Raw genomic sequence first — 19,194 nt, 5'->3', positions numbered from 1 at the left:
GGGTCAAGAACTCCCTGAACTACAGCTAAAGAAGTAGAATTTGCTCTCCGGTATGTTTGAGACGAGGTTTTGCTGCCAACAAGAAGGAAGTAGGAAGATTTTTTTTCCTACTGACTAGTACTCCCTGCATCTTCTCTGATTGCTCAGATAAACTCAAGAAAATCACGAAACACTCAGCATGGATCTTGGCCACGGAGCCGTGGTGTTCGGTGGCACCACACAAATGAATGTGACAAGTAGGACTTACCTCTGTCACCAAAAACCAATCCCTAGAACCATTTTTAATTCCGGTACAAAGCAATGAAATACCCCAAGGGAAAACATTCTCATCAGCTGGAAATACGTCACATCTACAGGCAAGCACGATATGATGATAGTGGTCACGTTTATTTCTTAATTTCAGCTTAATTCTGCTCTGAGAGCTGAAGTTATTCCCACATGCATGCACACATGCATACGAATAATGGCCTCATGTACCATTGCTCCCCCTTTCCAATCTCTCTCTATGTATACGTATGTATATGTATATATGTATTGTGGTATACAAAGGGGTACATATATATATACATGTAGTTTGTGACAAAATATACAGTGTGTTCAGTGTGGTAGACTGTATTTCCAAAGCATACGTCTTTGCCTTTAAATAATGAAATGCACTGGGTAAGTATTCAGAAGCCAAAGTACAACTCCTTATTATCTTTGAAAAAAGATCTCCAAAGACTTCGGATGGCCACAGACTTTGAGTTCAACTATGTACCAAAATAGCATTCACTTGTATGAGCAAGCATAAGATAAATATAATTGTTGGGTTTTGTTTGTGTGTGTGTGTGTGTGTGTGTGTGTGTGTGTGTGTTTTAATTTTCAAGCTTGTCTTACCCAACCCATACAGATCCTGTTCATTTGATTGAAATTATGATAATGGCTTTTTGATTGTGACTACCCTTGCCAGAATCTTTTTTCCAGAACCTTCTGACTGGGTTCTGGAAGAGTTACCTTGGGTGGACAAAGATTTCGTCCTCATTTCTCATCCAACTATTATATTTAAATGATCTTCACTCTGGAATCCAAAATTTGTCTGCCAGACTTCAATAGGGATAATTCACGTCACAGTAGTCATTGTTCTTTGAAGGGTAACTTATCTACCTACCTATTCATGCAACAACTATAGATAATTGCTCAATATTTTTAAATTCCAGTGAGGCACTAGTCTCTCTGTAGGTAGTAGAAGTGGGTGCTTATTTGGGCCTCTGGTTTGCAACGTTTAAATAAACCTGGTAAGAACCAGGCATGAGGTTGGGCTAAGAAATTTGTAATTGAAGACATTTAGGATTGGTTTTTTGTTCTTTTTTTCCCCCCCCTGTCATCCTAGGGCAAAATCATATCTGGGTAGGCAACTCCGTCTTCCCAGTAACTGTTTACTTGGACTTACCCTGAAGCTATAAAGTTTGTAAAATCACTAATGAAGAAGTACCAGCCAACATTTGGTGTGTCTTGTGAAGTTTGCAAACATCCTGCATCAGGATTAATGAGAGTCATCCCGCCATCTAGAATTGGGGGTGGGAGTAGGACTTCAGCAAGTTCCAATATTTAGAAGGTCTCTGCCTAAAACATGGGCGGCTGGGCCAGCTCCGGGAGTGGGGCAGAGGGTTTCTTCCTCTGCCGGATTTAGCCAGGTAGTCAATGTGGAGCCAGCCCCACACCCCAGGGCACTCATGCCCAGGCAGGAAAACTACAGTAAAACCTCATCAATTCAGACACAAATACTTATGGCCGTTCAACTGCAGCTGTGACTTTTTTCATTTTTCTGAAGTAGTATGTTTGCCACTATCCCCTCTTTCTCTGGGAATTCAAGGCTCTTCTCGCAAGTTTTATCCCAGGACCTGTGATGTAAAAGCATCTCTTTGACTTCACTTTAGGCGTCAATGTGTCTATGGTTATTAGAAGTTGAAAAAACTACATTTATGGCAACCAGCAAATGCCTTTTACTTTAGTGCCCAATTACAGACTGCATTTGAAAGCAGTGAAATGATATCTCTTTTTAGAAAACCCCATAATTTAGGGTTTTTTGCAGACAGACGAACATCTCTCTTCTCCCCTTACTCTGAGTCGGTGAGGTTTTACTGTAAATTAAAATGGAAACAGCAGGTGTCTATTTCCAGCCAAGCTGACCTTGCAGAATGGTCCATGACTTGATTTTTTCCATTTAATTTGCAAACCAGCCACATGTTGATAAAGGAGAAGTAAGTAAAATGAAATCTCATGAAAGAAGAGAGGTGGACCCTGATTCTGCCTCCTAGTGGCTATTAGAATATTCCCCAAATAACAAATGAATCACAGAAGAGCTTGGCCATCGAACAAACTCTTTTCATTTATGGAATTATTTCCATAATCATCTTTCATGTTTCCAAACGCCTTCCCATCTTTTTTTTTTTGGTGAATGCTCCGGAAAGTGTTTCCCATGTAAATACTTTATGGCATTGGGGGTGGGGGTGGGGGTATGAGATGGGCTGGCAATTTGTTTTTGTTTCTCTGCTCTCTTTGAAATCAGAAAAAAAAAAAAAAAGGGCCTGTTGACACTGCCACTTCATTCTGCATGCTCCCTGCCAGAAATGATTAGTCAACATGCATGCATGCCTTTGAATGGCATTCACATCTGGCGTAGTCTGATGTGAATGTTGCCTCTGAGACCCTGCACAATGATTTCCAAAGACCCACGTGCATGAAAATGAGTTACTTCACTGATATTTTTTGGTTTTCAATGTACATATGTGTCCAACCCCAGAAAAGTAAGTCCTGAGCTTACCGAGTGCTTCCTAGAGTCAGCCTGATCTTTCCTACAGACAGGATGCAAAACCAGAGGCTCCCTGCTTAACGAGACTTTGACTCAAAAGTTTGGTGACAATTGCAACAATGGTGTCCTTTGCCTTGGTATGAAATAGGAGTAGCCTTACCAATGTGTAGAGAAATATGAGTTGCTGAGTTTGTTTGAGACCACAGCCAATGAAGCCCAGATGTATAGATATAAGTGAATAATAATTGCAAATTTTCAAGTTAGACCAGCAGAAAACCCACAAACACAGTGAAGAAACTCCCAAATTCTAATACCCTAGAGCAAGAGCTAGCCAACAGCGGTGACAAGGAGCATGACTCGAAACGTACTGGATTATTGTAAATTGAACAGAAATTCCACGTCTGCCATTCCTACAGCTACATCCTCTGACCAGCAGATCAGAATACCCTTGAAGGCAGGCCTGGAATTATGAAAAGCATTGCCTTGGGACACGCAAGAGCCCAGCTGTATGAAAAATGCTGTTCTTTTTACAATAAAATTACCAAATTTTGCTGATGCATTGTTAATCTTGACCAGTAAGGGCTTGACTTACATCTTTGGTGGGAGAGAGACGCTCATTGCCTCTTTGTCTGTTGTTTTTCTGCCAAATTTCAAAGGCCTTTGCGTGGTGGTCAGATTTGATGGTGGAGCATGCCGAGACGTTCCTGTCACTCTTTGCAGTGGACATGGATGCAGCGTTAGAGGTGCAGCCCCCAGACACATGGGACAGTTTTCCACTGTTTCAGCTGCTGAATGATTTTCTCCGTACTGATTGTATGTATCGTCTTTGACTGGTTGACTTTTCTAAGTAGCGTGCAGATAAGTAGACCTATAATAGATAAATCTGTAAATAGAGAAATGAAATGTCTCCTCCATCCCAGACAGACTACAGGCTAGTGAAACCTCCTCATAGTTTTCTTATTACTTAAATAAACCCACTAGCTTACAGCTCATGGCCATTCTTGTTTTTCCAACAAATGTCCTTTGCAGGGAAGCTCTCTCTTCACTAAGCAGAAGAACCCAAGAGCTGTGGGATAAGCCGGACACATGCCTGTGTGGTTTATTTGCTTTTGAACAAGCTAATTAACTTAACCTCTTCATATTTTGAAATTTTTATTGAAAGATGTTTTCTAGATGAAAAACAATTTCCAGCTAAATAACACCCCAAGCATTTCGGTATCTTACGGCAACACATAGCCACAAAATAAACCTTCCTTCCAAGAAGTGATGAAGGAGGGGAAGGGTACAGAATGCTCTTTCTTTCTGGGAATGTCACAGGAGGAAAGGGAGTGGGTGCAAGGAAAACCTGAAAAACAGTTGTCAATTATTGTTTTTACTGTTTTTTCGAGGAGCATGATTGTTTTTCCTTTTTAGAAGAACAAAACAAATGAGTAAAATGTTTTTGAAGTCTGTCTTCCTTCCACACAGATTTAAGCATGAGCTTCAGTGCTATTCATGTATTTTATTCCCCACCCCACCCCACGTCTTTTTCGCCTCCCCTAGAAACAGTATGTTTAATAGAGAAGACAATCCCTTCTGTATGTACATTGTATGCTGATAAAACAACTGTGGGTTCTTACCGAGCTTTTGCTTATCTGTTTTAGATAATTTGTGCAATGGAAAATTTCACAAACACCTGCAAGACCTGTTTGCCCCACTTGTGGTTAGATATGTGGATTTGATGGAGTCCTCAATTGCACAATCCATTCACAGGGGCTTTGAGCGGGAGTCATGGGAACCAGTCAAGTAAGGAAGCCTCTTTTGATACCATCGGAGTTTGGGTGCAAATGGCTGGACAGTCATACAGAAATGGATTAACGGTGTCTTACAGTTTTTATTGTTAGCATGGACAGAGTGCAGACACTTTACATGTTTCTAACCATACACGTGGGGGAGGGAGGAAGAGGTTGAGAAATCTTTTATGAAGTGAAATCTTTGTTTTATTGCCCAAGGTAAATAAGAAATAAGGGCTATAAACCTGGCTGTGATGTTTGTACTATGTATCTGACTCCAGCGGTGAGACCCCTAGGAATTCATGTTTCCCACAGTGTGTTCCATAAGGGTCTAGGCAAGGGGACCGCAAACTCTCTGTAGAAGGCCAGAGAATGAATATTTAGACTTTTCAAACTGCACAGTCTCTGTCACAACTACTCAGCTCTACTGTTGTAGTGAGAAGCCAGAAACAGACAAAAGGCAAATGAACAAGTGTGGCTGTATTCCCATAAAACTTTATTTTCAAAAAGAGGAAACTGTCCTGTGGGCTATGGTTTGCCATTTCCTGGTCTGGGTTTTTGAGATGCACTTGGAGAGAAGAAATCTCTGTGGCCAGATATGTTTAGAAAAGTGTATATACCCCACTCATCCAGCCCACACCTATGTCTCCTGGAGAACCACAAAGCACACCAGCATACTTGAAAACTCTGAGAACATGGTAATACAGACCTTTATTTAACTCTCTTTCACCTGGAGCTTCCTAAATGTATTCGGCCTCTTATTGTTTTCAGTGGGGCATCTCTCCTGTAGGACCAACTGTAGGTATAAACTTGGCAATTTCCACAATTGCTTAGCAAAGTTAAATCCCCCTTGGAAAATGTCTGGCAGATTCAGTATCACCTCTTTTCCCAGCAAGAAGGTGGGCCGTGACTCAAGAATGTCAGATGGTCAGTCTCAGACTCCCCTTCCTAGAGAAGTAGAGGGCTCCTAGGTGTAAAGATTTTTCTGGTATTGTTTGAAAAGCTCCACTAAAGCCTGGTATTAGCTTTGCCCTGTCAGATTCAGATTCTTTTTTTTTTTTTTCTATAAGAAAAGCATTGTGTTCTTTCTTGTCCTTTACATCTTTGGGAAGTAGCAACCAGTTTGGTGCTACATGGGGGTATGCACAGCACACTTTGAGGTACTCCAGAACAAATATCTAAAGCATTTTCCCTCAAGTTAGAGGACTTGACTCATGCCCTGTCTCTATGCAGTTTTCTGGATTAAGATTCTTCCTCTATTATTACACTGCATGACTCTAACTGGTAAAGAAATGAGTGTAAAATAGCTTTCTCAGCCACACTCCCTCCACCCCCCACATCTTAGCCACAGGAGAAGTTTCTTGACTTACCTACTGAGAGCACGTTAATAGGCAGTTGCTCTTCATTTGCAAGTACCAAGAAAGCTAAATTTTGGCTTGTTATTCTCAGGTTTATAGCCTTCTCTTCATATGGCCCTGCTGACTTTTAACTCATGAGAATGAAACTGGGTCCCTTAATGATAAAGCATGAACGAGGGACTGTATTTTTTTTTTTTTTTTTGGAAATGCTCATTATATTCAAGATAGTTGTGTTGTGGAGAACAGCCAAGAAAAGGAAAAGGTTCAAATGAGTAATATTCACATTTTCAAAATAGTAATGATCTTGAAATAGCTTTTACGTACGTGGGTTTAAATGCAGATGCTGTTACTACCAAACATGGGAGGAAATGATTGGTTTCTGTCACTATTGACTAAAGGGCCCCAGAGTTAAGGGCTTTGCCCTCCACTTACCAGCCAGAAGGCAAGGCTTTGAAACTCAAACTGTTTTCCCCTCTACAAAACTGACTTTTTAAAATGTCCCTACTCGGTGTCTGAGAATTGTCATGAAGCTCTGGGAGAATGTCACTGATGTCATTTTATAATCTGCTAAATTCTCCGAGCAAATATCTGCTCTTCCTCTTGAAGCACTAAATATTCTCAATACCATCAGAAATAAGGGTAGAATCAAAATTATTTTCACAAAAAGAAGTGTTAGGGAGGGTTTTATTGGGGATTTCTTTTTTAATGATTAAAAGAATAAAGTTTGATCGCTTGGATCAGTAATTGAAAGATCTGATCATTAGTGAAGGATTAATAGTTGTGAATAATAGCCTGGGAATGTTTTATGTAGATGTGGGGTTTTTTTTTTTCCTCAAGTAGCTTTTTGCTGTCTCAAACTGCTCTTGGTTAGTGACTGTGATTGTGGCCTGTTCAGTTCATGGTAAATAGTACATACCTTTTGGAGTATATGGATATTTGAAAGTGCCAACAAAAACATACATGAAGTTACAATTCTTTGAACCCACACACATTTTATTAGCTGATTTGTAAACAGAATATGGATGCTAGGACAGATTTGCAGAATGACCAGCACAATATGAAGGGCAAAAGGAGCTTGGGACATGCTTTTATGTGCTAACAGTGAGTCTCTCTATACTTCTTATCACGTGAAGAGAAAGTACAAACTCTTATCTGACCACTAGTGAAGAAGCAGAGATTCATTTTCTTTTTTGTATTTTTTTTCCAAGTAAAGAATGATCTTTTTGTAATTTTTTTATTATGTTTACTCAGAAACTGGAAACTGACTTAGGTAAATAGATTTAGTTTGTTCAGCCTTCTCTAATTTTACTATGTGTTCCTCCAGTACACTCACACACACACAGAGATGCACGCATGCATACACACAGATACATACACAACACACACACACACACACACACACACATACACACACAGCCTTTCCCTCAAATGATTGTTAGATAGCTCTGGTCTTCCATTTTTCAAAAGTTGTGATTACAGGCATGTGATTATAGGTAAAATGACTGAGAAATGCATTGTGAAGCTTACTTTAAGAGAAACTGGCATTCAAGATGTTAAAGAAAAACAGCTCTGAAAAGAAAATGCTACTGATGTATTGAGTTTGCTAAAAACAGAACAAGAATATTCTTTATTCTTCAGATTTTCTTATTTCAAAAACTGGACCTGCAATATGAAACAGAGAAATAATCCTTTGAGCTTGATACAACTGAAGCTATTTTATACAAGGAGTAACATGGTCAAGTCCTATTGCTGCTTCTCTCCAGAAAGATGACCTTCCATCTCTGCAAGGGAGAAGGAGCAGTTGCATCTCTGTGTCCCTGAAGCCAGATCAGAAGTCATGATCAGAATCTCAGTGCATTTGTGGGAAATGCCATAGTCTAGTTTCTAACCACAGCTGAAGGCTGTCAGCCTGTCAAGAACAGGCACAAGCTAGAGTCCATAGCTCTCTCATAGGCATCCATTAGGCAAGGTCATGGGCTGTTGCTGGCCAGGCTGTTCCCAATGCTCCCTGCAGCCCTGAACATGAGCCTTGGTTCTAACCAATGATGGACAATGTTTCTACCAGCTCTTCAGAGTAGGCTCCTTGTTAGTTGAGTAATCGTGGCCTTCAATGTGGAAGCAAACTTAGAAAGCATGTAATCGAAAGCTCCCCAGGACTACTACCAACTACCTGCTCCACACCACCCTTTCCTTGACAGATCATCTCTCGATCTCCACTTAAACACTTCCAGGCACAGGGAATCCACACTTCATGGTTACCCATTTCAGGTTAAAAGGGCTCTGAATGATTGCACTAGACACTATTCTTGACATGTGCACCCTGAAAAATCTGGGTTTCTCAAAATGCATTCTACCTCTCTCTGCCTGAGATGTACATGTGAAAAGTATTTTTTAAATAACTTCATTTTCCAGATTATCAAAGATATCAATATCTTAATAAACTATCAGACCAAAGGCACCTTAGTGACATGTAGGTGACCTGGTATGAAACAGACTGAGAGGAGTCTGAACTCCTGACTCTGCCATTAACTTGCTGGGTGACCTTGGGCAAGTCAGTGTCTGACCCCCAGTGTCCTCCTTTGTAAAACAAAGACTTTAGATACCCAAGGCTTTTTCAACACCAGCATGCTGGAAATGTGATTTTCCATATTCACCCCATATACACATTTGTGACCAGTGCCTCCCTAGCACCTAGAACAGAGCCTGGAACACAATAGATGCTCAATAAATAGTTGTTGACTGACCTTTATTAAGGAACTATACAGCCTGGAAATTACAAGGATACAATAGAAAAACTGTGGGGATGAGAAAGAGAAAAAAGATATAACCCTCTTGTCTGGGATCTCAATCTAGCTGGGTCTGAGCAACATACGCACAGGAAAAATGACTTTAAATATTTACCAATGTACAAATAATATAACAAAGAGTGATGAGAGCATGGAGTAGAAGGGAATGAATCCCAACTGAGGAATCACAAAGGGAATAGCTTGGAGAGTAAGATTTCCAGAAATATGGGGGAAGTAGGGTATGAACTAGAAACAGTGAATGTTTGATTTTGGCCAGCATGGATTAGGAAGGAAGCAAGCTGTAAGGTTGGAAAGTTGATAGGGAGGTTCTAAAATCCCATGAAGTTTAGAACTTTATTCCTAGGTCATACTCTTCAAACAGGTGCTTCACAGCTCCCAGGCTGGTAAAAATTGGTTCTTGGCAGGAAAGAGGGGCAACAAAATTTTACCCTTGTTATGTAAATGTATAAAGCACAGGTCTACATGCAGTACATAAACAGATATGCAGTACACTGGTGGTATGAAACTCTCACAGGGAAGGCAGGGGGGGATATGATGGTGATAATTAATAAAAGGTAGGGAAACATCATCCTAAACTATAGGGAGGTATCAAAGAGTGCCCACACCCCCAGGCAGGGATTGGACCTAAGGATAATCATAAAGAAAAGCTTTAGTGTCTAGCACACCAAAAGAAGACAAGATGTACTAGGTATATTCATGCAACAAATGGCTCATAAAGTGGAAGGCGTTCTGAATCTCAAATCTAACCCCATCCAGAAGCCTTTGAGAGAAAACCCAACCATATCTTCTCTGCATGGAGACACAGTCTTGATTAGAATTTATTCTAGAAGTAAGAGATGTCTCAACCTCTGGTTATTAATCCCTAGAAATGAGTCATACACATTTGTGACATTTATCCATGTGAGACAGAGATAGAGAGCCGATGAGAATTTTTAAATCCAATGATCCAGAGACAGGCCATTTGACCTAAATAAGAGTCACCACCACCCCCCCCCTTTTTTTAGCAGAGTGCCCAAAATGAATGAGTCTAATTTTTTCAAGTTTGTTTGTTTGTTTGTTTGTTTTAGTAAATACAACCAACACAGGGCTCAAACCCATGACCCTGAGATCAAGAGTCACACATTCCTCCAACTGAGCCAGACAGGTGCTCCAGAATGAGTCTCATTTTTGATGTTATCAGTTGTTGGGATTACAATTCACACTTCTTACACTATCCAGAGATGTCCCATTATGACTCTCACAATGAGGCCTGTGATGGACTTGTTTTAGGTAGTTACTAAAGGACAATTTGTTACCTCCATCAGCAGCTCCTGGAGCAGATCTGACCTGAGTGCTATTAGAAAATTCTCCTTTTTCTCATGTATATTATGCTTGGAATTGCCTCTTTGACTAATAATGTAAGTTATTAACATCCAAATGAAATATTAGTAACATTAATAGTACACGATATTATTTTGCTAAATGCAGAAATAGCAAGCACGTTTTAGTCTTTTAAAAGTAGGGCATTATTGTATGTCACATGAAGGAAATGGTTCTACATGAGTCTGGTGCAGTAGTCCAGCCAAAATGTCATATTTTACAAATACAATATGCTTTAATATAAGTATTTTTCAAATTTGCATATGCAAAACAAAGCTCATTTCTAATTTGTGTACCCACCATCCGCTAATATGTTTAAATTAAGTTGCTTTTGCATACATCTGTATGTTATTCATTCCTAGCTGCTTTTAATTTGCTTCGAATTGACATTTTAACTTGCCTGGCTGCCGTCTCTGAAGATCTCCTAATTCCTTGATCATTATTCAGTGTGTGTATCATTTAATGATCACATTTGCTTACGTAGGCTTACACATGTCTTAATGGGAATCGCCAACAGTTTTGTTACATGGCAGTGTTTAAGAGCCACCAGGGACTCACTTCAGAGGCAGATTCTCCTGTTAAACAGAGAAGCATCAAAGAAAAAGTTCCATTGTTCCTTCTACTGAATAGTCATATATAGCTAATCTTCTCCTGACCATTTCTAAAAGCGCACTCTTTCCTTCCAAGTAAAGGAGCCAGTTTGCTTTCCCAAAACAGGAAGTCTAAGGGACAAACCTGTGTGACACCTGTTTCCCTTAAGGAAAAGAATGCTAGGTTGGCAATTTTGCATTCTAGGTTTTTCCATCCGGATTGCCATTGTGAAGGAGTAACTTGTTTGTAGAGAAAGGCAGGTGTCCAGACTCTCTGTACGGCCCAGGATTTCTGACCTATCAGGAGGCTTGCCCCGCTAAGCAAGCCCAGAGGCCCCAACCCTTGCAAGGGTTCTGTTAGTCAAACACAGCTTGCCCGGGGCAGAGCTCCTTTGGCAAAACTTACTCTTCTGCAGGATCCAAAAAGAAACCCTTAACTCCCCTGCCAAAGTTCTGTCAACTCCACTTAAACAGGAAGGCTCCTCTCAGATGCAGAGTTAGGCTGGGCTCTACCGTGCCAGTGACTTTGGTTGGATGGAACACCCTTAAAATGCCACTGCAGAGATGCACGGTGCCAGCTCGTGGAGCAGTAAATGCCACCGTCCCTCCCAAGAGATATGGTTGACTCGAGTTGGGGTTTTTGTTTTGTTTTATTTTCTCTCTTTATTCATAAAGTCATCCATCTCTCCTTCATCGCATCAGTCAATCAGTCTTCATTCAAATACCGGAAGCTGATGCAAGGTCACATTTTTAAACTTTTTAATAATTTTACCTGTTTGCAGAAAAACACGCTGCTCACTTAACTTGCACAACTGAATATGCCCGTAACAATCACGCAAATAAAGAAATAGAACATCTCCAGCGCCCCCCAAACCGCTGCATTCTTTCTTCTAGTTTTTATCTCACTTCCAAGTGTGACCACTCAAACAAAGCCACATTATTTTAATTGGGGAGAAGGAGGAATCCCAGAGAGAGAATCCCAAGCAGTCCCCATGCAAATCATCGAGCCCGATGTGGGGCTTGATCCCACAACTTTGGCATCATGGCCTGAGCCCAACCAAGAGTCAGACACTCAAGCGCCTGAGCCAGCCACGTGCCCCATGAGACAACATTTCAAATCCACTTGTGGACCAAGAATTTAGAATTAGAGGTGAACTTGGGATCTTTTTCTTTTCCTAGATGTCTTTTTGGGGTGTGTCAACATTTCTCCATTTTAATTGGACTCAGTTTGGGAGACGTTTCTTTAAGCATTTTGTACAATTACTCAAAGCTAATCCTTCTTCTTCTCGGTGCAATTCCTTCATCTTTGCTATCAGCTAGGACACCCCATTTCACATATACCCGTCTTCAGAAGTAACAGTTGGGAAGGATGCATTCAAGTGGGTCCATTTCCTGTTATGCCTTGGATCTAAAATCTGACCTGAGAAACATGTGTCTCCATCAAAAATAATTTATGAATGAAAGTAGGAAAATGAAAGTATGCCACCATTTGTATCAATCTCAGTTACTTCCCCGGCAGCCCCCGCTCCACCAATGCCGAGAATTCCATACACTGCCCATTCCTAGTATCAGACACATTCTAGACTCTCACGGCAGTGAACTTGGAAACCAAAGCCCCCTCACAGAGGCATTTATGTAATGTGATCATTGTGTATTGGTGTCTGTAAGTTTTCACACTTTTAAGTCACTTTGTGGTTAATTTTTTCCCATTAGCTTTTGTCATCTCTCTCTGAATACCGACCTGTACCCCAGCGCCCCATCTGTGAGCTGTCTTCTGAAGTGTGTTGCTTGCGTTTCCACTGTTGTCTTGCTGTGAACTTAGCCAATTTATTTACAACTGTCACGTGCTTCTGCCACATCTACATTGTCACTGTGATGGTATTTTTTTCTTTCTGTCTGTTTCTTCCACAGGAGTTTAACCAGTAACCTACCCAATGTGAACCTACCCAATGTGAACCTTCCCAAAGTACCAAATCTACCAGTTAACATCCCTCTAGGCATCCCACAAATGCCTACTTTTTCGGCACCGTCATGGATGGCTGCTATATATGATGCTGAGTGTGTATTCAGTTCACATTAGATCTAATTTAAATTTAAGTGATCTTGGCATGGATATGTATTGTTTATTTCTATACATTTTATACAACAGAGATGGAGATGGATAATTAGACATATTTTGCTGATCATACGGAGACAATATTGTTTATTTCTGGCACACAGCGTGTTTGTAAGACGTTTGCTATATATACAGCACTAACAATTTGTCTTACGCCCACTGAACGCTTGAGGACTACGTTTAACTTCCTGAATTCTTTTGCAAAAGGAGTCTGCCCATGTTTTGTTTTATTGTTGTTGTTGTTTTTCTTTTTTAAATTCGGAGTTACCCATTAAAAAATAGTCCCAGAAACCTCTCTGATGGGCTGGCCAGTCCTCTCTTGCCTGATCCAAATCTAAGAGGGAGGCACGTTTACCTAAAAGCTGGGGTTTTCTTTAAATAAAAAATTCCTAGAGACTGTTTAAACCATAAAGCATATTTCGGGTGTCAGCAAATGGCAGGATATAGTAACAGTATGTTCAGGGCTAAATGAAAACTTCTGAATGGATCAAGCCTTAGGAATGTATATGTTATGTAAAGATACTTTCCAAGGTCAAAATACAACATGGAGCATTGGGATCTAGGTAGCAAGAAGATACCTAAATTTGAGAATGCAAGAGTCGAACGACAAATAATTAAATTTTTTGGTTACTGTGTCGTCTGTGGTCTGAGGATAGGACCATTCTTTACATTCATCCATACAAATGCCAGGAACGCATGGGGTTTGTTGTTGTTGTTTTTGTTTTTCTTTTGGTTTTTTGTGTGTTTTTTTGGAGGCCTGGCCACCTTTTTAAAGGCAGCAGCTCGGAGGGTCAAGGGTATGCAGCCACTTCTAGCTTGGGAAGTGGCTCTCTTTTTTTTCTCTTTGTGAGAAGAAGATCCAGCACCCCTGAATTCTATCTCAGGGAAATGAAATTAAAACCACGTGCATGATTTAATAAGTGACATGGAGTTTAGTGGTTCTATACCCTCCTTTGATCCTTTTCTTAGACCACAGCTAATTATAGGCCAGATAAGCTTTTTCTGGAAAGAATAAATTGGCACATTTTCAAAGGGAAGTGTTATTATCAAAGGAATAAAAAATGATCTGAAACTAGCAGTGATGTTTTGAAATGTCGAAATCACATTGATCAAGATGGCCCTCAACATTTTTATTTTTGCAGTAATCCAGGTAGAAACGGGACATTCAGTGACTGCTCTGCTTGTCCTCCTCGGAGTTGCCTCACATTTTTAAAAACCTATGTTCGCTCACAAGTTCACAGTGCAATCATATGGTCGATGTGTCTGATTCTCTTTTAACAGTAAACTAAGACCTCCAAAAATTTATATCTGAAAAAAAACTTCTACAAAAAGTAAATCATATTCATGCTAAGATGACTCTCTCAACAGTTAGATTAGATAGTATCTGTTAAAAATGAAAACATAAAGATCCGAAAGCTTTTCTTACCTTCTTTTGTGCATGCTCTGTGGCCTTGTTTTTGAAAAGATATGAATCAAGACATTGTAATAAAGCAGATAATGGTCTCCATTCAATTAATTAAGGCATGAGTGGGAACACATTTTGGTAACTGCTCAGCGATCAAAATAATCTTGGTGCTATTGCCTTAACATTAACAGTTTATCTTAAAAATAAAAAGAAAATATTCTTTTCCTCATGTCAAAACTTAATAATAAGCTCTTCAAAGAAAAAAAAAACCCAGAAGAATTTTTTGAAACTCTGAAACCAGATGGGTGTCAAAATGTTGTTGTAATAAATACCAATTATTGCATTCATATGTACTTAATGATTTAAAACATACAACCATGCAGTTCCAAAACGGGGTTTAGACTAGACCAAGTTGGGGTTTCTTTTTCCCAAGCATAGGATGGGGTAGGGGGAAGGCTGAACTTGCCCGCATTCCCCCGCTTTTGAACAGTGCTCACGGCAGTATCTGAATAGAAGGCGTAGATCTGCAATCACTCGCAGGAAATGCCTGATTCTATATCTTTTCATAATTCCAGTTTCCTCCTTTGCTACCTTTCATTTTAAGGACGTGTTTCCATGTTACCTGCTCCTTCGTGTCAGATACATCTACATACTGACCTCAGGCTGGTCTGTCCTTGGAAACATTACCCTGTTGGTCCAGGCCGTAGGCTCCCTCTCGGCATGTTGGGGGTTTGTCCCCTCCCCACCCCACAGTAGCTGTGTATGCGTTGATGCACTAGCTATATTTCTCTCTGAAGCATTAATTCAATGCAGCTGGCATCTGTCACAATAGAAACACCCACTCTCATCTGTTTCTATAGACGATGTCAGAACAAGTGGTAATGCATGGTGTGTTGGACATTTTATAAATTACCGTGTTAGCATTAGTGGTATGCGAGGAAGGGGGGGTGGGTGGCCACCCCTCAGAGCTCCAAATGGGACTGTTACCAAAGAGAAAGCCAGCCAGAGAAGGGCAAGAGGGTGAGAGGTGGAGCGTTTTCCCATACACAGGCTTTCGGGGGATGCTCCAGGTAAAAGTTTCTTAGACGTCGTTGTACAGAGAGGAATCAAGACCAATTTCTCCATCTGTACAGGAGGCTGGGTAAGGTGGTGCAATGGTAAAAGAGCTCAGGTCTTGAGCCCTAAAGCTTTGCAAATATCCCTTGTCCGCTCATCTCCCCCTCCCAACCCCCCCCCCCAACTCACCTCGTCCTGGGGCTGCCTCTGCATCAGGCTGGTCGATGATAATTGGAATAACAACCAAACTGAACAAGAATCTTGGACTCAAGGTATCCAGGTGTACTCGTCTTGATTTGAGTCACCCCAGTTTCTTTCTAGCTCTTCAAGAGAGAAAGCAGGTCCTCGCTCACCACTTTGTTAGCACTGTCCTTTTAAAACTGAAAGTCTTGTGCAATCTCCAAAAGACCTCCGCTCTGGAGGGGAGCTGGGGAAATGCATGAAACCCTGAATTTTAATAACTGCATGTTGCCATGTAGTTATTATCTGTTGGGACTGACTTCTCCCTCTGGTCCGTGGCCTTCATCTAAATCATCACATGTGTTAATGTGATTATTAAAAGAAGGCTGATTTTTACCATACATCATTCTTCTGGTCATGGTGGGGCAGCACCTTTCCTCAGACTTCTCGCTGGTCTGGAATGATTGGCTGAACAAAGCAGACTAAGTCATGTATGGTAAAACTCAAAATCTGCCGGCGGAGATTGCCCCCACCCCCACCGCCAACACGCGCCGTTTTTGTATGTTGAAGCCACTGTTTGCCGTAAGCCTTATAGCTCCTGGTTGTCTTTGTGTCAGCTTTCCCAGGGCCCAAGGCCCGTGGGTGACTTTTGGTTTCTGATTTTTATCCTGCCAGTAATGGATCAGGCACTTCAGAAGATCTGTTCTGGAAACTCGATGCCCTTCAGACCTTCATTCGGGATTTGCACTGGCCCGAGGAAGAGTTTGGAAAGCACCTAGAACAACGGCTGAAGCTGATGGCAAGTGACATGATTGAATCTTGTGTCAAAAGGTAAGCCTACGTGGCCTGACGGGCTCTGCATGCCTTCCCCACTATACTCTGACTCAGGGAATGGTAGGCGGCCGCTCTTGAAATGAGCCATAAGTTGGATTTTTGCGGGGAGAAGATGATTGCTTGTCAAAGTCAGCGGGATTGGTGGCCACCCAGGTCTAGCTCTTGTTCACCTGCCCCACATCTGTCCCAAACCCAACCCAATATGGCAGCCAGTTTTTTCACTTAGCTCCATGAGGAAAGGATCCATGTCCATTCTTGCTCTTCTCTGTATCCCTGGTATCTAGCAGTATCTGACACAAAATATTTACTTAATAAATATTTAAGGGCAAAAGTGATAAGTGTACGTGGGAGGGGATTACTAGACGGATAAAGAGAAGTACATGCAATTCTGGAGCCACTATATACAGTACAGGTAGCGGGAATTGATTGCCTTGTAAGAAATGTGCAGGACCTCCTCCGCAACATCGTCTGTTCTATATACATGAACTGAGCACTTACTGTGTGCCAACTCTTAATTGTCCTGCCCCCCATCTAACTAGATATCAATCAGGCGACATTTTGGTTTCCTACAAATTGCCTCTTTTGTCGCTGCAGCATATAGGATTCAGGTGAGCATGCTGCACTTGAAGCTCCCAGGTAGAATGTTCTGAGAAAGTGAAGAGAAGAAAAAGAGAACAATGTGCATTCATTCAACAAAAACTGTTTAGCTCCTCCTATCTGCCAAGCGCTGTGCTACATTCTTGGCATACCATCGAAGAATGAGAGACCACAGCCCATCATTCCTCTTGGAGTATCTATATCTGTGTATCAGACGCAGAGATGAAATTCCTCTGGTTTAACATCATTATCATCACCCTGTCTGTCCCCAGACACACATCCAGCTCCCTTTTCCAGTTCATAATTGCTCCATTATTCTTCCTCCATTCAAAAGAAAAAAAAGAGACCACAGGCAGCACAGGCCACTCCAGATCTTCAGATGTTGCATAACTTAGGTGATGGATCAGTTGTGGGTGACGGGGGCCGGGTTTGTCTGGGAGCAATCTGAGTTTTATATCTTGGAGGAAGAAAAGAGAATAGCATCAAAACTGAGAACTGCAAGGACAAAAGAACAACACTGACCCAGGCAGGTGAGCCTCTCAGCAGGAATGAGGAGAAGAACTACCTGCCTCGGGGAGTCTAGGCAGGTGTTGGATGGTACTTCTGGAAGCTTAAAGTCCTGACAACCCAGATTTTGTGTTTTATTCTTTTCTTCCCACTCTTAGAACCGAAGGCAGGCCTATTGTTCAAACCCAAGGTCAAAATGTTTCCTTAGAATTTCAAAGTCTACTATTTCCTGCATGGTCTCTGTCCATTTCAGGAAAAGCAACTCTTTTCCTGGGGCCAAAGCATTCCACCAAAAACTTCTTGTGGGGTAGTTCCCCTGTGGTGAAAAATTCTCTCCTGATCTATACTCAGGGCTGTAGCACATTAGAATGAACAATTACTAGCTTCCCATCTGTGCACACAATTGTACAGAAAGATGCAGATGCACGTGCCCTTCTGAGAAACCAGTCTTTGGAGTAGGGTAGGGAGACACGTGGATGTGAAAGGTTGACAATGACTTTATCTTAACCCTTACTGCAAATCTCTGGGGGCCAGCCACCCCAAGGAGTGTGGTGCACTCACAGCAGAGAGTGTATCTTATTCTCTCTGCGCTCCTGTCCCTCCCCAGGTCCCAGCATCACGCTTAGTACATAGCTATGAAGTAACCTTTCATGAACAGAAGTTGGTGAATGACACATGCCCACTGACGATAGATGCTTAAATTTCTGGATGTCCTTTCCAATCAAGGCCCCACCACCAAAGCAGACAACTGTAACTCTACATGCCAATATCACCCCCCGAACTCCACTTGGCAGAGGGTAAAACAAAAAAGTCCTTGGACGTTCGAAGACATAGAATCCACATGAGGGGAACCTAGATCTTTTGCTTCCTTTCCTCTTTGGGATGGAATCAATGGCCCTCATTCTAGAAGGACATCCACATAAGGACATGATTTTATAGATGCATATATGTGACATCCAAAAGTTTCAATCAGGCACTCCTCATTTCCAAGTTTTTAAGACATTTAAACCATTCACTCGATACATGTGACAGAGTCTCTGGTCTAATCTGTATTGGATACCGTGTTTCACCACAACATTGCACCCTAACCCTGCCCTCAGGGGAGTCAGGAACACTCAGTGACCACTCCATCCCTGGCATGTTGCTCCATGGAGCCTTCTCAGTCATATTAACTTTGCATTTGGCTTTCCGCATTTCACAGCCCCACACTCCCAGGGCCATGCACAGTTCTCCTATGGAAACAGATGATGGTGACTTCCTTGTAAGGGAGCGATTTAGCACTTCCCTTTCTCAAATTGGGCCGGAACTGGCATGCAGACCTCAGATCAGCACAGGGACGTGTCCAACTCAGTCCGCGTCAGACCCTCTTTTCACAAAACCAGGAAAGGATGTATTTTCAGTGTAGCTTAAAATGATCATCATGATTAGAAAGCTACTTCAGTGCACCGAGCCTTTAAGAGCCAAGATACATTTATCTTTAACATGATCATATAATCTATAGGAGTGTTTTAAGGTTTTTTTTTTTTCCAAAGTTTTTTTCTTAAGAACTAGGCTTCCAACCTTAGAAATTATACTTGGCTTCCCTGATGCACTCAGGGTGTGTGAGCAAGCTGGCTTCCTTTCCCGAGCTCACTAGCTGTGTGGTCCTCCTATGCGCTGTTAGAAAACTGCTACAAATACCTCTTAAAGCACTGCTTTCCTGGTGGCTGCGTGATCTCCCGAACCTGACCGTGAACAATGCTAAAGAGACACATTGGACAAGAGGAGCTTTAATAAAACCACTTACGAACCAGGTGCTTTTCTTTCAAGCCATGCGATGATG

General features: G+C 41.5%; 1 protein-coding gene across 1 annotated transcript in view; it reads left to right on the top strand.

Moving 5' to 3' along the window:
- CADPS (calcium dependent secretion activator) overlaps window positions 1-19,194 on the top strand; it is a 467,826-nt gene that overhangs the window by 368,159 nt on the left and 80,473 nt on the right. The window contains 5 exon segments of the mRNA XM_029917033.1: window positions 2,220-2,240; window positions 3,448-3,604; window positions 4,435-4,576; window positions 12,589-12,735; window positions 16,110-16,265. Coding sequence (XP_029772893.1) covers window positions 2,220-2,240; window positions 3,448-3,604; window positions 4,435-4,576; window positions 12,589-12,735; window positions 16,110-16,265 — 623 coding nt within the window.

This window comes from Suricata suricatta, chromosome 12 (assembly GCF_006229205.1).
Source record: "Suricata suricatta isolate VVHF042 chromosome 12, meerkat_22Aug2017_6uvM2_HiC, whole genome shotgun sequence".
NCBI classification, from domain to species: domain Eukaryota; kingdom Metazoa; phylum Chordata; class Mammalia; order Carnivora; family Herpestidae; genus Suricata; species Suricata suricatta.
The sequence above is the reverse complement of the archived record's forward strand: the minus strand, read 5'-3'. Positions and strand labels throughout refer to the sequence as shown.